The sequence below is a fragment of the Typopeltis vanoorti genome, chromosome 19 (genome assembly GCF_054136105.1).
Source record: "Typopeltis vanoorti isolate ZY-2024b chromosome 19, IOZ_Tvanoo_1.0, whole genome shotgun sequence".
Lineage (NCBI taxonomy): Eukaryota > Metazoa > Arthropoda > Arachnida > Uropygi > Thelyphonidae > Typopeltis > Typopeltis vanoorti.
Genome location: NC_143567.1, coordinates 36,478,449 through 36,498,437, shown reverse-complemented (window position 1 = coordinate 36,498,437; position 19,989 = coordinate 36,478,449). Strand labels below are relative to the sequence as shown.

Here is a 19,989-nt window from a genome sequence, read left to right as displayed (position 1 = left end):
GTAATACTGGCAAAGTAACCCATTATAAATTGATAGTGGCATAAATCACATTACTGGTGAATCATTAATTTGTGGGGATCTAGCAGGTAGTGAAAAATGCCCACAGTATCCCTCTTTATTTACCTATCTGATTTATATAGCTTGACATAAATATACAATTTTGTCTCTGACAAAACAATGAATCGATCCCATAGATGAGAAGGAATGTGTGCCTAATAAACTGACTACTATGTGTGTGCGTGCTAAATTAAGTGTCACAAAAACAATTTTTCTGTATCAAGCCTTCATGCCAGTTTCACTAATCAGTACAGAAAACCACAGTAAATCAAGTACTCACTTGATTTACTGTATATCTGGATCATCTTGTAAAGAACATTTATCATCTATAAGTGTGTATGTTTTATGGGTACTATATTTGTTAGAATTTCTTAGGGCATTATTAAAATTTCAGAATCTTTAAAACTCAACTGTTTCCTACCACATGAATTATTATCATTCAGCAAAAGAATTTACTGAGGAAAAAGCATTTATCTTATATAGCAGAGATGATAAAATGATGAGATGAGTATCACAAAACATTTGAACATAACAATAACACTGTTGCTTAGCCTTTTTGCCACTATGTTCAAGTTATCTCAAGCAGTTTAAAAATAGTGTCCTTGCTGAGTTAAAGTATTCTCAAGCATGCTTTTGCATTTAAAAAATCTCCACTAAAAGAACTTTTAAACCGGTTTGTATTTCGTTGGCTTGTGGTGAAAATGATTATGAATATAATTCATTTCAACTCAAGCAGTTCTTAGTCTTTGTCTGCTATCTGGAGGAAAATTGCACTTTTTGTATTGTGGCAGCAAAGGTTGGTCGATCGGTAGAGCCTCTGCTACTAATGGCTTGCAAAAATTTAAGCAAGTTTGAGCGCGGTTAGTAGTTGGCAGGGATTCAATCGTTCGATGCTGTTGGCACACTCTCCCGCGATGAGCCTTTGGACTCTCTGGAGGTGTCACATAATAATAATAATATAACAGAAATTTCCCAGCTGATGTGTCACATGGTCATGTTTTCCCAGGGATAATAAAAATAGCAGGAAATCTGCATTCTAGCCAAAGGCATGAAATCATCAGGAAAGAGAAACAGACCAATATCAGCCAATAATGAAGCCACAAATGTATAATAGAATACAATAACACAAGCAGTTGAAAGGTCAGACAATGAGTAGTTGAGCTGCTTTGTATAAGGCCTTTAAGTGGTCCAGGAGGTTTTATTTTCACCTCCTGGACATAACAGTTCTAAACTTTTAGACACTGTACAAAGCAAAAATGTGGGAAAACATAATATTTGCAGGAAGTAAACTGACTGTCATATGAAAAAATGTTCAAAACTTAAACACACAAAGAATAACCATTAAAATTAGATGAATCACCTGGTGATCAACCCATCAGATGGAAAGAAAGACACCTTCAATATTTCTGCAGAAAAAAGAAAAATTCCACCATCTTTGCTGTGTGTTCAAATGCTTAATTTGAACAGAGAGAGAGAGAGAGAGAGAGAGAGAGAGAGAACAGATGTATTTGTGGCAAATGTTGTGGTGCTCTATGTATGTACCGCTTGTTTTTTTTTTTTTTTAAAAAAAAGTCATATAATGGCTAAATGTTGAAAGGATGATGGAGAAGAATGTTAAGTATTGCTTATAAATACTCAGCACTAAATATGTTTTATAACTAAAACATAATTTATAGATCACAACCAAAGTTGTGACCTATAACTTAAATTGAAAACACAGTCATTACATGTTTTTATTTAATTTAAATTATAAAAGAAAATAAGTAAGCAAGGAAGTTTGCTGACTTCTATTTTCTTAGCAGTCATCATTCAGGACATTTGTTTATGTTGCTCCCACCCACAAAAGGAACTTGACACTATTAGCATTCAAGAATGTGTAAGCAGAGCTAATCTAAGGTAGTATGGCCACTTAAATAGAATGGGTGAGAAAAGGTTAACTAAACAGGTGTTTGATGCCAAGAAAGAGACCCAGAGGAAGACCAAGGTCTAGGTGGATTGATTCAGTCAGAATTGCCTTAGAAGAACGAAATGTTAGATATGACAATATTGGAGTGCTTACAAGTAATAGACTAATTTGTAGGAAAATTGTGGATAGAAGATTAATAATAATTTAAACTTAATCATGTAGTGCTATCATAGTAACCTGAACACTCCTTGGGGGTACATATCAGGAAATTGATGATGATCGCACAGACCTTGGAAAGAAGTCATTGGACACCACCATGGGCAAGGTGCATCATGCTATGTAATGAGTCACATGGATGGGTGCAGGTGTGACAGATGCCCAGTGAACGTCTCTTACCAGAGTGCGTAACCCCGACTATAAGATTTAAAGGTGGCAGTGCGATGGTATGGTCCTGTTTTTCCTGGTTTGAAATGGTTTGTGGACATTAATGCCACCACACTTGACTGGCCTCCAGAGAGCATTGATCTCAACCCTATTGAACATTTGTGACATGAACTGGAGCACTGAGGGAGGTCAAGAGACATCTGGTCCACAACAGTGCAGACCTCATTACATGCCTACAGGAAGAATGGCCCAAAATTCCCATTGCTCATAATTGTACACTTGTGGAAAGTATGCCCTGTAGATTGCTGTGGTCATCGCAGGAAAGATGGAAAATTTGTCAAGCGTAGATGAAATAACTTCAGAAGCACTAAAAGTGTGTGTGTGTGTGGGGGGGGGACTATCATAGATGCCCTGCTCAAAATTTGTCAAGATGTGTGGAACAATGAATCATGATCTAAAGATTGATGCATCTCAGTTCTGATTCCTATTCTTTAAAAAAAAGAAATAGTAAAAAATATAGCAATTATAGAACCATCAGTTTAATCAATCATCCCCAAACAAAATTTCCCTAAAAATCTTACTCTAAGATTGAGAGGAAAATAGGAAACCTACTTTCAGAGAACTAAGTAGGATTCTGTAAAAACAAGAGTACAATAGATCACTTTTACAATACAATCTCACTGGAGACAAATATATTGAACATAATAAAATACTATGTCACAATTTTATAGATATACAGAAGACCTTCGATGGCATGAGACATCGTAGAGAATACTGAACCAGTATGGAATAGATAATAAAATAGTAACCTTAATTAAAACTCTTCACGGTTGCTCAGAAATGTTCCTTCCTTTCCATGCGATGGTACAGTAACCCCCCCCCCCCTTTTTACGGGAATATACAGCACCATCTGAGTCCCTCCAAATTTTATCCAGTCTCCAGAACTGGCACAGCTGACGAATCAAGTCTATGGCTGGGTCAGTATTCCTGGCTGTAATCCGTGTGTGTTCAGAAGACCAGTTTGCCTGCTTGTGGGATGAAAAACCCCTGCTGTCCACGTCCAAGACCAGCTAACTTGGCTATGGCTGAGGAAGATCCTTTAGCTCCTCACGTCGTCGACGGGAATCGATCGATCCTAGGACACTCCTTCCCCAGGCACATGCCCAAAGCGCAAAGCCACTAGGCTAACTGCACGGACCTCAGAAATGTTAATAGAAATCAATGGCAACTACAGCAAACAGCAAGCCTTGTAAAATGGAAAGAGGCGTGCATCAAGGCCGCATACTTTTGCCAATGATTTTTAACTTTTATTTGGAATATATAATAAACTTAGCCTTGGAAAACAGTGGTATTGGAATTACAGTTAGTGGCAAAAAAACTGAGATATGCTGATGACATTGACCTAGTAGCAGAGAATGAACATCAGTTACAAGAATCAACAGAGTTTCTAAGGCATTTAGTGATTATGGATTAAAGATCAGCACTCACAAATCAAAAACAATCTCATCAGGAAATAAGCCTATGAAAATTTCAATTAACAATGAAAAACTGGAAGAAGTAAAAAGATTCACCTACATGGGAAGTGTATAACAGAGATGGCTGGTCTAAACGTGACATTAAAGAATGCATTGAATGATATAATCACGTAATCACAAGAAAGATATTTATTTAACCAAATATTTCGGTCTGGAAATAGCAGACCATCGTCGGTGGTATTACAAGAACAGTTTAAAAAATATACAAGCTAGAATACTAACAATCAGTCTTATGTCGCAAGTATCCTTAAAACAACAAATTCTTATCCTTCACGGGGAAAATGCTACCAAAATAACTGGTAAATTAGGAAAACTTTCAGTTATACAAGGTAGGTTACGAGCAAAGATTAATTTCTTAAAAAAGTGCCGCGACAACAAGATTATTCCCAATTTCGCTAAGATTAAAGAAACAATAAAATCTCCTGGAGCTCATAATATTTACCGGAACACAAGTTTATCTCTAATCCGTAATCAACTTAAAGCTGCTAAACGTGATCTTGCTATTCACAGTCATCAGACTTCTGATTTACGCACCTATATATCCACAAATTTGGATCCACATCTTTCTCACATAGTTCTAAATGTAGCTAAATGTTCTACTCAACGTGCTTATAATAAACTAAGTGAACATCTTAACCGTAAATATGAGGCTCTTTCGTCTAAACAATCCAAGCCATTCATAACTCCAGATAATTGGATTGTAAATATATCCGGACGTCCTTTGACTAAAAGCGAAACCCTCATCCTTTCAAAAGGACATGATTTTTCTATTGTTCCAAATAAAATACCATATCTAGATTTCCTAGTTAACATTGAAAGGAATCTTAATCATCTAACCAGCGATAAAGCTAATGCTCTTCGCCTAGAAGTCGCTTCTTCTCTACTTAAGGCTAAACTTCCTCCTTCTAACATATCTCCTTCTGAAATGAAATCTTTACAGTCCTTGAGAAAAAATAATCACCTCATTATCACTAAAGCTGACAAGGGAAAAGCAACAGTAGTTATGGACTCAGTAAATTACAGAAGAAAACTTTCTCTTTTGCTTCGAGATCGCTCCACATATCAAGAAATTGATTATAATCCAACCAACAGACAACTAAAGAAATTAAATTCTCTCCTTGATGAAGTCATCAGTTTGGATAAAGACACAATTGAAAGACTTAAAACTCATTTTGCAAGACCTCCTAGATTTTATGGCCTTCCAAAAATCCATAAGATTGACTATCCTCTTCGTCCAATAGTAGATTGCATTGATTCTCCTACTTACCGTATAGCCAAATATCTAGCTAAATTACTGAAATCTTACATTGGCAACTCGAGTTCTTTTTTAAAAAACTCCTCAGATTTCTTAGAAAAATTAAAAGATGTCTCATTACAACCTACAGATCTTATGGTTAGTTTTGATATAGAATCTTTATACACCAATGTACCTCTTAAGGAAACTTTAAAACTACTTGCTGACATCTTTCCTCAAGATATTATAAAACTATTCGATTTCGTTATACATTCTGGTTATTTCATATGTCAAAACAAATTTTATAGCCAAGTAGAAGGAACAGCCATGGGAAGTCCTCTTTCTCCAGCTTTAGCCAACTTTTATTTGGAACATTTAGAAAAAGTCCTCTTCACATCTAGTTTCCCTCTACCATCTTTTTGGGTAAGATATATAGATGACATATTTGCTATTTGGCCTCACAGTAAAAACACTTTATCTTCCTTTTTAAACAGTATTAATTCCTTACATCATCGCATAAAGTTTACTATGGAATTAGAAGAAAACAACCAGTTATCTTTTTTAGACGTTCTCCTCATCCGATCATCTTCAAATATTCTTACAACTACAGTATACAGGAAACCAACATTCACAGGTCGTTATATTCTGAAAGAATCAGCCCATCATCCATGTCATAAAACAGGAATTATAAAATGTCTCATCAAAAGAGCCAAAACTAATTGTTCTACTTTTGATTATCTACAGAAAGAACTTTCTACTATCCAGCAACACATGAAACTCAATGGCTTTTCTGAAAAAAGTATTCAACGTCTTCTTACATCTTATAATCCTCCACAAAACAACAAAGATTCAATACGTCGAGTACCTATTCCTTATATCTCCGGTATTTCAGAACCTATCGCAAGAATTTTGAAGAAATATGATTTAACAGCTACGTATTCTCCTATTAACAAATTGTCTTCTCATTTTCCTTCTCCTAAAGACAAACGCTCAACTTTATCTCTTCCTGGAGTTTATCAAATTCCTTGCAACTGTGATCTCTCTTACTTTGGACAGACTGGACGTTCTCTTGAAAAAAGAATCCAAGAACATCAATCATCCATTCTTCACAATAAACCTGAAAAGTCTGGTTTGGCTCAACACGGGATTGAAACTGACCACAGCATCCTTTGGTCCAAAACGCGCCTCTTACATAGATCCCGTTATAGGTTCGAACGTTTGTTCAAGGAAAGCGTGGAGGCCTTGCTCCATCATCCCAACCTGAATCGTAATGACTGCATATCTATATCAAAAATCTGGGAAAGCCTAATCAAGATTACTCATTAATTTTTTTTTTTTTTTTTTTTTTTTTTTTTTTTAATAGCAAATTCAATCATGTTTCTACTTCAAAATATTTCGTTTCATACTTAGTGATATAACATCACGCGGCATGTTCTAATTTCAACGATCTATTGTTAGTATTCTAGCTTGTATATTTTTTAAACTGTTCTTGTAATACCACCGACGATGGTCTGCTATTTCCAGACCGAAATATTTGGTTAAATAAATATCTTTCTTGTGATTACGTGATTATATCATTCAGTCTTATGTCGCAAGTATCCTTAAAACAACAAAGAATGCATTGCTAAAGCAACTGTTGCTCTTACTTACCTAACTACCTAAAATAACTTAAGATAATTGTAACTTACCTAAAATTGCACTAGAGGGCTATTTTACAAACAGAAAGATCAAAGCACATTAAAGATCGATCATGAATCAGTTAACTGTGAAACAGATGGTAATTAGGGTAGCTCTCAACTTCCAGACTGTTGAGATTAACTCTACAATCTGAATAAAAAATTCTAAGTTTTGCTACGGAGTGGTACTAGTGCAACATTCTTTGTAGGAAGAACAATAAACTTGTTTTCATTTATACTATACCACATGTACTAATGTATGTATTTCATTACACCATTTAATTTGAATTTAATACTTTTTAATTAATAATTCTATTTCATTGATACTAATAAACATGTACTGTTAGCATTTATGCTAACATATTTAATTTAATTACTTAATTCAGATTTGATTTACATTTAATATTTAAGTTTCTAGTGGTTCATGATGTTCAAGAGACATATGAGAGACATAATTGGTGAGTAAGAAGTGTATATACACTAGTGCCCAAAAGCTAAGGACAAGCTACATTTTTACTTATATATGAAAAAATGTCCACGATCACAGCCAAACGTGGACATACACTTATTGCCAGTATAATATCCTATGAGTGGTCCTAACAGGCACCTAAGTGCCCACGACCTTTCAAAGTATTCTTGAACTTTGCAACTGCAACTTGAGGATAAGGTGGTTAACCCTATGCCTCCCAATGTGTCCTATGACTGTAGATGCATATGTTCACGAGGCTGGTTCTGGGGGACAAAAAACCAGTTTCCTCCGTATGAGAGCTAATTCACCTTTCATCGAAAGAGACCAGATAAGGTTCCTTCCTAGATTACAGAAAAACTATAACACTCCCATACATTAAAGGGTTATCAGAAAAAAATCAATAGAATCCTACATCATTATAATCTTAATGCCACTTTTAAACCACCTTTAAAATTAAAAAACATATTCAACACCTCTAAGGATCCTCTCTCCCCATTGGCACACCCTGGAGTTTATTGCATCTATTGCACCTGTAACTTACCTTATATTGGAGAAACTGGACGTACAATCCCTATTCATAAAAAAGAACACAAACGACACATTAAATATAATAATTTTGGTGAAGCAGGCCTCTCAGATCACACTCTACATCGAACTGACTGGAAAAGTACTTGTTCTTTGCATCATACAAAAACTTGGTATGAATGGAAATTTAAAGAAGCCTGTGAAATTTTGATTAACCATCCTAATCTTAATAATAATGGGGGCTTAAAAATCCCAAGAATTTGGATGGCACACATTCAGTCCAGTTAGTTTCTAGCAAACCCGGACTTTAGGACTCTAAGCAATTTTTCATGTTTTATTGGCCACTATCCATACCAGTTGCAATTTATATGTATACTTATATAAGTAATTTTATTTTCTGTTTATTTATTTATCTATTATTTTATGCATGAACATGTTACTCTCCAGCTTAATTAACTTTGTAACCTAATAGATAATAATAGGGCTCTAGCTTTGATGTAGTGAGGGTTTTTTTTTTTTTTTTTTTTTGAACACCAGATGTCAGGTGAATAGTTTTAGCGGTTGATCAGTAACTTTAGCATGTCATGTAGATTGTAGTGCAGCTTGTTTCTTTGTATATATACGTATACTCCAGAAGATGACCTTAATGTGAGGGTCGAAACGTTGAGTGTATATATTTTGGTTTATATTAAACTAAAGTTTTACTCTAACATGGTAGTTACCATCCATAATTTTCATAATGTATTCTGATCACCATGTAAGCATGAAAGAAAGGATACATTTTTGTATACTTCCAGTAGGTCTTGAGGTCCAGGAATAGGTAGTAACCACTACCTATTAGTACTGGAAACGATCCATAAAATAAAAATTGAAAAATGTAGAAAAAGTAGCAAGGAAATAAATCTTAAGATAAAGAACTATAAACTAAAGAAAGAAGAAACAGGCACTGAGTATAATAGTAAAATAGAAGAGAAGATGAAAGAAGTAGAAAATGAGGTATACAAAGACCAAGGCATAAAATGCCTATGGCACAGGTTCAAAACACTTCTAGAAACAAGTAAAGAAATTTGTGGGTATATATCAATAAACAATAAACACAAGAAACATAAAACACCCTGGTGCACTGAAGAACTAAAAGAAGAAATTTAAAAGAAAAAGCAAAGCAATTGTGGAAGATATATAGTATCAAAGTTGCAGGTCGGCAGTGAGCTATACAACAATCAAAGAAATAAAATTAAAACCCTAGTGAAAGAAGAGAAAAGAAAGTGCTGGCAAGACTTTGGACATACTTTAGAACAAAATTTTAAAGAAAACCAAAAACTCTTCTATAATGTTTTAAGAAGAATGAGATCAGAGAAAGAATGCCCCATAAAGTTTATAAGGATGGAAAGTTGCTCACAAATCCTGACGACATCATGGAAAGGTGGAAACAGTACTATCAGAAATTACTGGAAGATGCAGGACATGGAAAAAATAGAACCCTAAGGGCAAGACACACAAGCAAAACAGAAGAAGATCAAAGTGAGGAAATTCAGTAAAATTAACTGCTAAGAGCAATAAGTAAAATGAAATTGGGCAAATCAGCAGGCCATGACCGAATAACACCAGAAACGGTAAAGAATTTAGGAAAGAAAGCCATAAAATTTTTATTACATCTATTCAATATTGCATAGAAAAAAAAATTATTTCCAAAGACTGGGAAGTAGCAATAATAATCCCTATATTTAAGAAAGGGGGTAACCATGAATGTGAATATCATAGCAAGATTTCACTTTTAAGCATTCCAAGAAAACTGTATGCCTGTATTTCAGAACAGACTTAGGAACCAAATAGAGGATACATTGGATGAAATGCAATATGGCTTTCGAGAAAATTGAAGTACACAGGATCTCATCTTCAGTTTTAGACAAATATCAGAGAAAACATTGGAATATGGAAAAGAATTACATGCATGTTTTATAGATTTTGAAAAGGCCTTTGATCGAGTTCCCAGACATTTAATATGGCAAATATTAAAGAAAAACAAGGTACATGATGACTTAATAGCGGCCATACAAAGCCTTTATAAAAGCAATAAAAATTATGTAAGAACCTGTAATGATATATCGAAGGAATGTGAAACAAATGTAGGAGTAAGGCAAGCCCCCTTCTGTTTATTATATTAATGGATGAAATTTAAAGGAATGGCAAACAAAAACAACAACAAAAAAAAGTTTCACCTAGGATACAGGAAACTAAAAGAAACCAGGATTTCACACATGGTTTTTGCAGATGACGTAGTGATTCTAGAATACAGCTGAAGATTTGCAGCATAATGTTAACATGATGTTAACACTGGAAAGAAGCAAAAGAACAAGCTTTGGACAGCATGGCATGGAAATCTCTGACAAAATCTTGACCCTTAAAAGCACAAGAGATCACAGATGAAGAAGAACAAAAAATCTTGTCTTCATGCTCTGTGGTAGAGCAAGGGCAACCTCTTAGCAAAGATCTGGAATACACTCCACTGGTTTGAAAGGCTGCCCAGAGCCTGGATATAACGCCATGTGAGATTCCAAACTCTGGCAATATCAGTAATTCTGCGGCCTTCTTGAAGCTTTCCAATAATTTTTCCCTGCATGAAATCATTCAGATGATGTCTGAGATATTACAAGACATCCAAGTTTGCAACTTTATTCCTTCAAGAAAAGAGCTTACTTCAAACACAATCACAATTTGCTTAGCACAGCCTTTTACTTTTTGTTGAGTGCTACCATATGACCCCTTTGCACACAATTTGAAATGTGTACTTGCTTTCTGCTCAAAATCATTAGTTATACAAATTGTCACAAGCTGATTCATCTGAATTTGCAACTGTAATCTTTAGGAATAATGTTCGCCCATAGGTTTTGGACACCGGTGTATGAATTATTAAGTGACATTTGTACCATCCTGAAAAATTACTAATCTGGCAAGCCTTTGGAACCAATAGTAATGGAAAAGCAGTGGTATAGGTGTGTGTGTGTGCGTGCGCGCGCGCACGAAATAATTAAATAAATTTAATGACTAGAAGCTGAGAGATACCAAAATAGAAATATTAAGTGCACAACCAGTTTCATTTTCTTAGAAAGCTTCATTGGGTGCATAACATGAAAAGAGAAATTCAAAAATATACATTACTAGAGAAACAACAGCTATAAATTAACTTTCAAACATATTGCTGACATTTGAAGGCATTGTGGATGTCATAGTACTGTTGGGTATGTTCACATGGGCATGATCTCATGAGCACCAAAACTAGATAGCTGAAGGGTGACAATCAGATAGGTTATAGCTAAGGTTAGTATTAAGATGAACTGGACTATGGACAATTTCTGTTGATTCCACAATTCTTCTCTCCAGTTCATTGTAGCATCTAAAAATGTTTTCTGATTTGTCCCAGATTACTGAATTAATGATGATCACTGGATGAAGGTCAACTGTGTTAAAACTGGGAAGGCATTAGGCTTTTAGACTAATTTTTCCACTTATAAAACTTTTGAATATCTCATTATGCTCTTGGGCATAACCTTTACACTTATCAGTAAGTGTAAAGTTCAATTATTAACATTGAACTGATAGCCATTATCATTTGCACACACACACACTCCCAACCTATTCAAATCACCCTGTAAATGTTGTACATCAGAAGCATCTTTCAGTTTTGTGGATCTACATCAGTAGATCAACAAACCTGATCTGGCAGATTCATCTCCCCCAACCCATATACCACTTTCTTATACCTGTCCATCAAGACACTCCCTTATGCAAGCCAACAGATTATATTCCAATCCCATATTCTCCAGTTTATGCAACAGTTTTTCATGTGATATCTATCCAATGCCTTAGCAAAGTCCAACAGTATCATAGTGTATTGATCCCTTTTTTCCAACTCAGCCATAACAGTACAAAATATGAGCAAATTGATTAGACATAACCTCTCTTCGGTAAACAAATGCAGTTGCTTACAGAGTACAGCTTGTCCTGTCCACCCAGTTCTTACCAACTTCTCTAAAATCTTCACAACCACTCCAGAGACATTGACAGGTGACTATTTTAATATGTGGGTCTTTGCACCACCCTTGTGCAATGAGGATATCATACATTCTTTCCATTCCTGTGGGATCTTTCCTGAGCTAAGACCCAAATTATACAAAAACGTCAAAGCTTAGCCAGTAACTAGTATATGTAACCTAGTATATGTTACATATACTAGGTTTATAGATCTTGGCAAAGTGAGCACTCATTATTTGAGTGCTCACTTTTGCATCTGTTTCTGATTGCAGAAGGATAAAATAAAGTCATTTGTCTGTATTTATTCCTTCTTTTACTTACAGCTTGACATTAAAATTCTTTTGAGTTGCCTTCAGCCTGTGCAGTCAATTTCTTTTCATACACTAATTTAGCTTTCCTTACAATACTCATAACTTTGATGACCAGTACTTTATATATTTCACTCCTTCACTCTTATTCTCACGACATTTCTTCCACATCATCATCTTATCAATGTCTCTTGCTTAATAAGATTGCACTTCCATTTCACTCCCATTCTATTTATTGTAGAAAGTTTTTTGCTTGGTTATAAATTAAATTAAAAATGCCAAGAAATTACATTCTTGTTTAATGAGGATATCATACAATCTTTCCATTTCTGTGGGATCATTTTCATTCCTGAAAAAAGTTGGTGTGTGAAGTTTTTTCACGACTAGACTACTTGTATATAGAAACTGATGACTTCACATCAATTACCCAAGTATCCTTAATGCAAAGCACTCATCTTTTCGGATATGCATAATGCAATGCATTATGGAAAGAGCCGATACCCAGACCACCGATTTCAACCTTTATTGAGGTCTCATCAGCAGGAGTCAGACCCAGAGGAGATAAACCTCGTTAAGTAATGCAGAAGTCATACAAGTGGAAAAAAAATTTCCACAACTTGCTCTAATCCAGAATATTTTATTTAGGTCCCCAACATCTTCACCAAAGGAACAAATTCAACCACTTTGTTTCTAATCCTGATTCCTAGATTTAGAAACTCCTGACATTTGTGTATACACATAAGTTACTCTCTTGCTTTTTCTTATACTTAAATGCACAGTTTTGTAATTGGCCCACTTGGGCAACATTTTATTTTTTCCTCCACAGACACGTTCCAAATGCCTGACCACAAAGCATAGTCCAGTCTTTGAGCAGATTCATGACCAAATTCACTAAATCTTTGTCTTCTCTCATTTCTTTGGCACACACCTAAAGCACTTTCTCACTGTTGTTTCTTGCCCTTTGCAGTTAAAGTCATCATCAAATTTCTGACATGTACTCTCAAGGAGTGTACAGGATATTGTGATAGTACTACATGAAGAACTTACATCATTACTAACTTTCTATCAACAATTTCCTCTAATTCACCTATGTATTGGTCTTCCTCTGGGTCTTTTTCCTGCCAACCTGGCAGAGAACATTTGTTTTGCTAATCTTTCCTCTCCTATTCTGTTTAAGTGACCATACCACCTGAGATTAGCTCTGCTAACACATCCCTGGATGCTAACAATGTCAAGTTCTTTCCTAATATCGTCATTTTTAATATGATATTGCCACTGATGCCATCTGTTCACACCCTAATCTGTCTCACTCTCATATCTGTGGTCTCTAGTCTTTGGTCAAGTGTTTTATTTCTAACCCAGCTCTCAGATCCATAAGTTAAAATTGGTTTGAACATTGTACAAACACTGATATGGTAGGACTTTCTACCATATCAGCTTTGTTGATTGTGTTGTCTATTTCCATATTTAATTTACCATTTTCACTAAAAATTATGCCTAAGTAGCTGAAATGTTTTACTTGTTCTATAGGTTCTCCATTCATGATGCAGTTGATATTTTCAATCTTTCTACAGCTAAAGTCTCCCATAATAATATTTGAATGAACTATCACTGAGTGTTGGAGATAATAAAAAACTGCCAATTTCTTCATCTGAATGATTGGAGGTAATGCAGATATATTTGTCTTAAACTTAAATCAAACCACTCATTGTTTTCAATCTAAGAATTGTAATTATCTGGAAGTTTAAATTCAAAAAGTTTACTTACCTCATTTGCCGACGTATAAACACACTTTTTTCTTTCAAAATAGGTCTAAAAAACAGGGTGTGTCTTATACGCCGATACTCAGTTTTTTATTATTTTCATTTCTGGAAATTTTCTCTGTTCCAATTTACGTGATTTCTTTCTTGCTTCCTTGTGGTGTGTGAGATTATTCCAGTTACGTAGAGTTCAGTGGAAGAACATGCACTGTGTTCTTGTTCGTTTAAACTTTCCAATTGTTGTCACAGTTGTCGTGAACGGTGATAAATTTCTGCCGTTAAATTTTCTCCAAATTTCTTGGCAAATTATGGCTGAAAAACATCAGCATTGCTACAATATTGCATGCAAGCTACGTGTGATTACATGTGCTAAAGAACACGGAAGCAGGGCTGCAGAGAGGCATTTCGGGTCAACCCCAACTGAGAAAATTATAAGAACTTGGCAGAATCAGGAAGAGGATCTAAAAAATCTTTTTTTTCCTAAAAAATGTGTACAAAAATGGGGGTGCACTTATATGCCGGCAAATATGGTAATTAAGGATTATTAATTAAATAACATTTTTGAATTTAAACCAGTACATATTTAATATACAACATTTAATCACTTGCCTGGTGCTCCATGACACCAATGTACTAATTCATTTTTTGGATCCCTTGGTACTGAAACTTCATCCATAGCACAGGGAAAGTTTCCACTGGGAGTCTGAAGACTAAGCATAAAATCTACAGAAGATTTAATATCACTCTCTGCACTAGGGTTGGATTTTAAGAAATCTGGAAAACTAAGCAATATCTGAAGTATTGAAGAAAGCCCATGAGCTGCTCCTAAATTGGTCAAAAATAGATTAAAAAGATTAAAAACAAAAACAAAACTGTCATGTGTGCATTTGTTCATAAACAAAGTCATCTAAATCTAATAATTAAAGTATAAAAAAGAGCATAAATGAACCAAATATTTCAAATACATTAATGGAACATCTTATGCTCAACAGATAATCCTCAGCTCAAAATGAATTAATATTAATTAATAAAATTCTTTGCACGGAGAGTGGTTGGCGAGTGGAATGTATTGCCTGAGTGTGTTGTGAATGTAGATACATTGAATCAATCTAAAGCACAGCTGAATGAGCATTGTGTGCAATAGCATATATCTCCCATGATGAGTCTCTGACTCTATGGAGGTCAGAAGTTAATAATAATAATACAGATTGTGTTCTCTAGTTAATGCCAGAGAATATATATACATACACTACAGAATTTATATCACTTTGACTGTATGATTGTATTCTTATCAATGTATGAAAGTTTTAAGAGTGTATAGCACATCAGTGCTCATCTTAATTGGTCCAATGCAATTAATTGTAACCAAATCTGCGCAGAGTGGGGAAGGATGTGTTTGTTTTAAGATACCATATAACGAAGGAGTATGCTATATTCGGTTGGTATATCGTCGCTTGGTGTCGCACTGATTAGATCGTCGGCTTGTCGAGAGCTCCTGAAAAGATTAGTATTATTTTGTGTTAACATTAGATATTTTACTAGAATTTTAAGTAGTATTGTTTGCTTTTGTTTCTTGGTATGTCTGTACAATTTTTGCGTGTTTTCTGTTATTTTAATTATTATTTTTAAGAAAAGATAGCGCACACATGGCACCGATAAAGAAAAAAATGGCGGCCAGATCGCCATGTTTGTTTAAGAGTATTGATGTAAACGAATTTATGCAATGTGCTGTCTGTGAGATGTATGCCTTGCGAAGAGCGGTGGGAGTCTGGTTAGAAAGTGATAGTGGAGTTAATATGTGTAAAAAGTGTAAAGAGAATGAGGACTTCAAGCGTGTTTCGTGTGTCGAGAGCGATATCGTGAACGATAGTCATAATGTAGAAAATGGCGGTGTGCTAGAGAATTGCGTGGTAGTGCCAGATAGGTGTGAGAGCATCGCCGAAAATGTAATTGAAGGTAGAAACACAGAAAGAATGGATGATTTGTTCGATAATGAAAATGGTGAGATAAATGCGAGTAGCGAAATTGCCCGTTTGAATGGTGCCATACACAGAGCTAAACGACAACTGGAGCGTATGGAAAAATGTGTGTTGAACGTACCGACAAATAACCGGCGGAAGTCTGCGACGGCAAATAATAGAATGTTTGCAAACGTCAATAAAATGAAGGAGCGAGTGCTGTATGGGGATTCGCTATTAAGAGGCGTAATAATTGAGAATTTAACGAAGTCGTACCAGCCGGGTGCGATCATAAAGGACGTCAGCGAATCTATTCGACTGCAAAAACAGAGGGTGAAAGAGATGATAATCGTGGCAGGAACGAATGATTTGAAACAGGACAAAATGGAAATGATAGAGGATGTGAGGGAGTTGTTTGAGGTAGCAAAAGAGAAGAGTGAGAGAGTTAGGATGGTGAGTATCTTACCGCGGTATGACAGTGAAGTGTTTAGAAGGAGGGCCATAATTGCCAATGACTTTATGCGTGGGTTATGCATGGAGAGTGGTGTGGAATTTGTGGATGTGTGGAATGAGTTCGATGGGCGAAAGGACTTATATAAGATGGATGGATTGCATTTGAATGGAGTTGGTGTACGGAGACTTGAAAAAGTGTTGATGAATGAAGTGGATGTACAGACTCAGGGAAACTAGATTTATTAAGAAGGGGGGGGGAGTAGATATGCTGACTTTAGGGGGGCAGTTAAGTGTATGAATGAGTATATTATGCCCGAGCGAGTACGACAGACAACAAATCAGAATGGGATAGTTAGTATAAGGCATCAAAGTAAGGATGGGACAAATGGGCTTCTGCGATTCATGTACACTAATGCCAGGAGTATTAGGAACAAGAAGGAAGAGTTTTTGGCCATGGTTGGCACTTCCAGGCCAGAGGTTGTCGGTATTAGTGAAACATGGCTGACAGAAGATGATAAAGCTAGTGGGATTGAATGCGACGGGTATAGCGTGTTCAGGAGTGACAGGGTGAATAAAAAGGGGGGAGGAGTGTTATTGATGATTGCTGATGATCTTCAGCCAAGGAGTATAGAAGTTGAACTGCATGATGGGGAAAAAAGCGCATTTGAGGCTGTTTGGTGTGAGATACAATCCAGCAGAACAAAATATACAACTGGGTGCTGCTATAGACCGGGTGATGGAGTGGATGGTGGGGATAGTATGCATAAGCAAATAGAAGAAATGAGTGCAAGAAGGGTAATTATTATGGGTGATTTCAATTATGGTAACATTGACTGGAAAGAGGAGAGGGCACATGGGAGGAAGGAATTGGATTTTATGCGGTTATTAAGGGACAACTATCTACGGCAACATGTATTGGAAAATACCAGGGGGCAGAGAGTGCTGGACCTAGTAATTGCAACTGAGAATGTGGCTGTAACGAACATGACCTTGTTGCCACCAATTGGTGAGAGTGACCATAAAGTCATGACTTGGGAGGTGGCTAAAAGAGTCGAATTTACAATTAAGACAGGGTACATGTGGAATTACCGGGCTGGTAAGTATGACAAGCTTAGGTGTGTGCTTGGCTCAATGCCATGGCATGTAAAACTGCAAGGGCTGGATGTTGATAGTGCATGGGAGGTGGTTAAGAACTGTTTGCAGGAGGCAATGGTTGACTGTATACCAAGAGTCCGAATAATAAATCAATTAGGGGTTAAATGGATGAATAACACTATTAAGCTTGAGCTGCAAAAAAAGAAACAATTGTGGAGGAATTTTAAGGAGAAGGGTGACCATCAGGCGCAGGAACAGTATAAAGCTCAGGCCAGGATGGTAACAAGGGTGGTAAGAAAAGCAAAAGCAGATTACGAAAGGAAATTGGCCACGCAGGCTAAAGAGAATCCCAAACAGTTTTTTCAATATGTTGCAAGTAAAAGGAAAAATGCTCATGGTAGAATGATCTTAAAAAATGCTGAGGGTAGGGAGGTAACTGAATCAGTTGATATTGTGGAATTACTGAGCGAGCACTTTGCAAGAGTATATCACCCAGGTGGTGACTTTGCAGGAATGGAAGAACCAACAGCTTATACTGGAATTGTGATGAATGAAGTAGAGGTAACTAGTCTATTACAGAACCTCAATGTCAATACATCTGTGGGATTGGATGGTATACCAGCTCGTGTCGTATGTGAAGCGGCCAAAGAATTGTCAGTGCCCTTGACCATTTTGTTTAATTTGAGCCTGAGGACTGGGTCAGTCCCAAGGGGGTGGAAAGAGGGGAAAATAGTTCCACTGCACAAAGGTGGTTCCAAGGCTGCTGTTGAAAATTACCGGCCAATCAGCATAACAGGAGTCATTATCAAGGTCTTAGAGAAAATAGTCAAGAGGAAAATACAAGATTGGATAGAAGAAAATGGGATACTGTATCGGGGACAGCATGGTTTTGTGAAGGGTAGGTCATGCCTCAGTAACTTGCTCACGTATTATAACACAGTGACGGCTGAACTGGATAAGGGTAATGGGTTTACGGTGATTCTACTGGACCTTGCCAAGGCCTTTGACAGGATACCACATGGAATTCTAATCAGTAAATTGGGGCATATGGGGATGGACATAGGGTTGGTGAGATGGATAGGAGGGTGGTTGACGGAGAGATATCAGAGAGTGGTTTACTCAGGAGTAGAGTCCACAAGACGGCCTGTGACTAGTGGTGTGCCACAAGGATCTGTTCTTGGACCACTGCTGTTTAATTTGTTCATAAATTATATAGGAAAGGATCTGAGAGGAACAGTTCATTTGTTTGCGGATGATGCGAAGTTGGGTAGGGCAATAGTGAATACAGATGACGTCAAATTTTTGCAGGATGATTTGGATAGATTGGAGGTCTGGGCTAAGGAGAATGGATGTCAGTTTAATGTGGCAAAATGTAAGGTTATGCATTTTGGGGTGAAAAGATTGGAGGCAGTTTACTGCATTGGTGGAACCGTGCTCCAGGAAATTGATGAGGCACGAGATTTAGGAGTGTTGGTAGATAAGGAATTGAAATTTAGGGGACACATTGCAAAAGTGGCCAAATCAGCTCATCAAATCACTTGGTTGCTGAAGAATACGTTGACAAGCAGAGACAAGCAGGTTATTGTTCCTCTGTATCGAGCCTTGATAAGACCCCATCTAGACTACTGTGCTCAGATTTGGTCACCTAGGTTTCTTCTTGATGGGGAGGAGGTGGAGAGGATCCAGAGGCGAGTGACCAAGATGATAGCAGGTCTGTGGAATGAACCGTATGAGAACAGGTTGAGGATTTGTGGGTTGCAAAAATTAGTTGATAGGTGGAGGAGGGGAGATATGATTGAGACATTCAAATTACTAAAGGGTTTCTATAAAATTAATTCAGAAGATATTTTTGAGAACAGGGCTGGTTGTGGGAGGACTAGGGGACATCCATGGAAACTGGGCAAAAGTGTGGTTAGTAAAGGTGTTAGAGCTGGGTTCTTTACTTTTAGAGTAGTGAATGAGTGGAATGCGCTCCCTGAGTCTGTGGTGGATGCTGTGACAGTGAATGAGTTTAAGGCGAGGTATGATAGGTACTGTATGAATGTCAAATAGTTGTGATGAATATGATTTGGGGCCTCCCTCGATGAGTCTAATGACTCCCTGGAGTTGCCCGTAATAATAGTAATAATAGTAATATTTGAATTACTCAAAAGGTGTAAAATTTGGAAGAGGAGGATGAGACCTACCTCCTTCAACTACAATACTGTTTCTGAAAAAAAGTTATAAATTTATCGAAAATTATATATTAAAAACTTGTCTATATTATATATAAAAACTTGCCTACCATGTCAGTTCACACTTCATGCATACAAAATAGATGAAACTCAGAAAACAAAAACAGCAACTCATGACAAATGACAATGTTCAATTGGATTGGTTGGCACAATAACCAACCACAGCCTCTAGGTGCTGTCTCAGAGCTCACCCCTGCCTTGCCTTCTGAGAGATTTAAAACTACCAGATTGCTAAGAATTTGACCCACTGCACTATCTGTATATCTTTTCAAAAGGTGTATGTATTTTGAACACATACCTGGGATATTAACACAGATGCGATGCAATGTTTACGCGTTGAAAAGTGTCCTTTTCATGAAGCAT

At 36.5% G+C, this 19,989-nt stretch overlaps 1 protein-coding gene across 1 annotated transcript in view; it reads right to left on the bottom strand.

Annotated features, from left to right (window-relative positions):
• The window catches only part of LOC150095998 (lanC-like protein 3), a 58,913-nt gene that overhangs the window by 4,098 nt on the left and 34,826 nt on the right, over positions 1 to 19,989 (bottom strand). Inside the window, exon 3 of the mRNA XM_090409110.1 lies at positions 14,496 to 14,711. Coding sequence (XP_090265236.1) covers positions 14,496 to 14,711 — 216 coding nt within the window. The remainder of the gene's footprint in view (positions 1 to 14,495; positions 14,712 to 19,989) is intronic.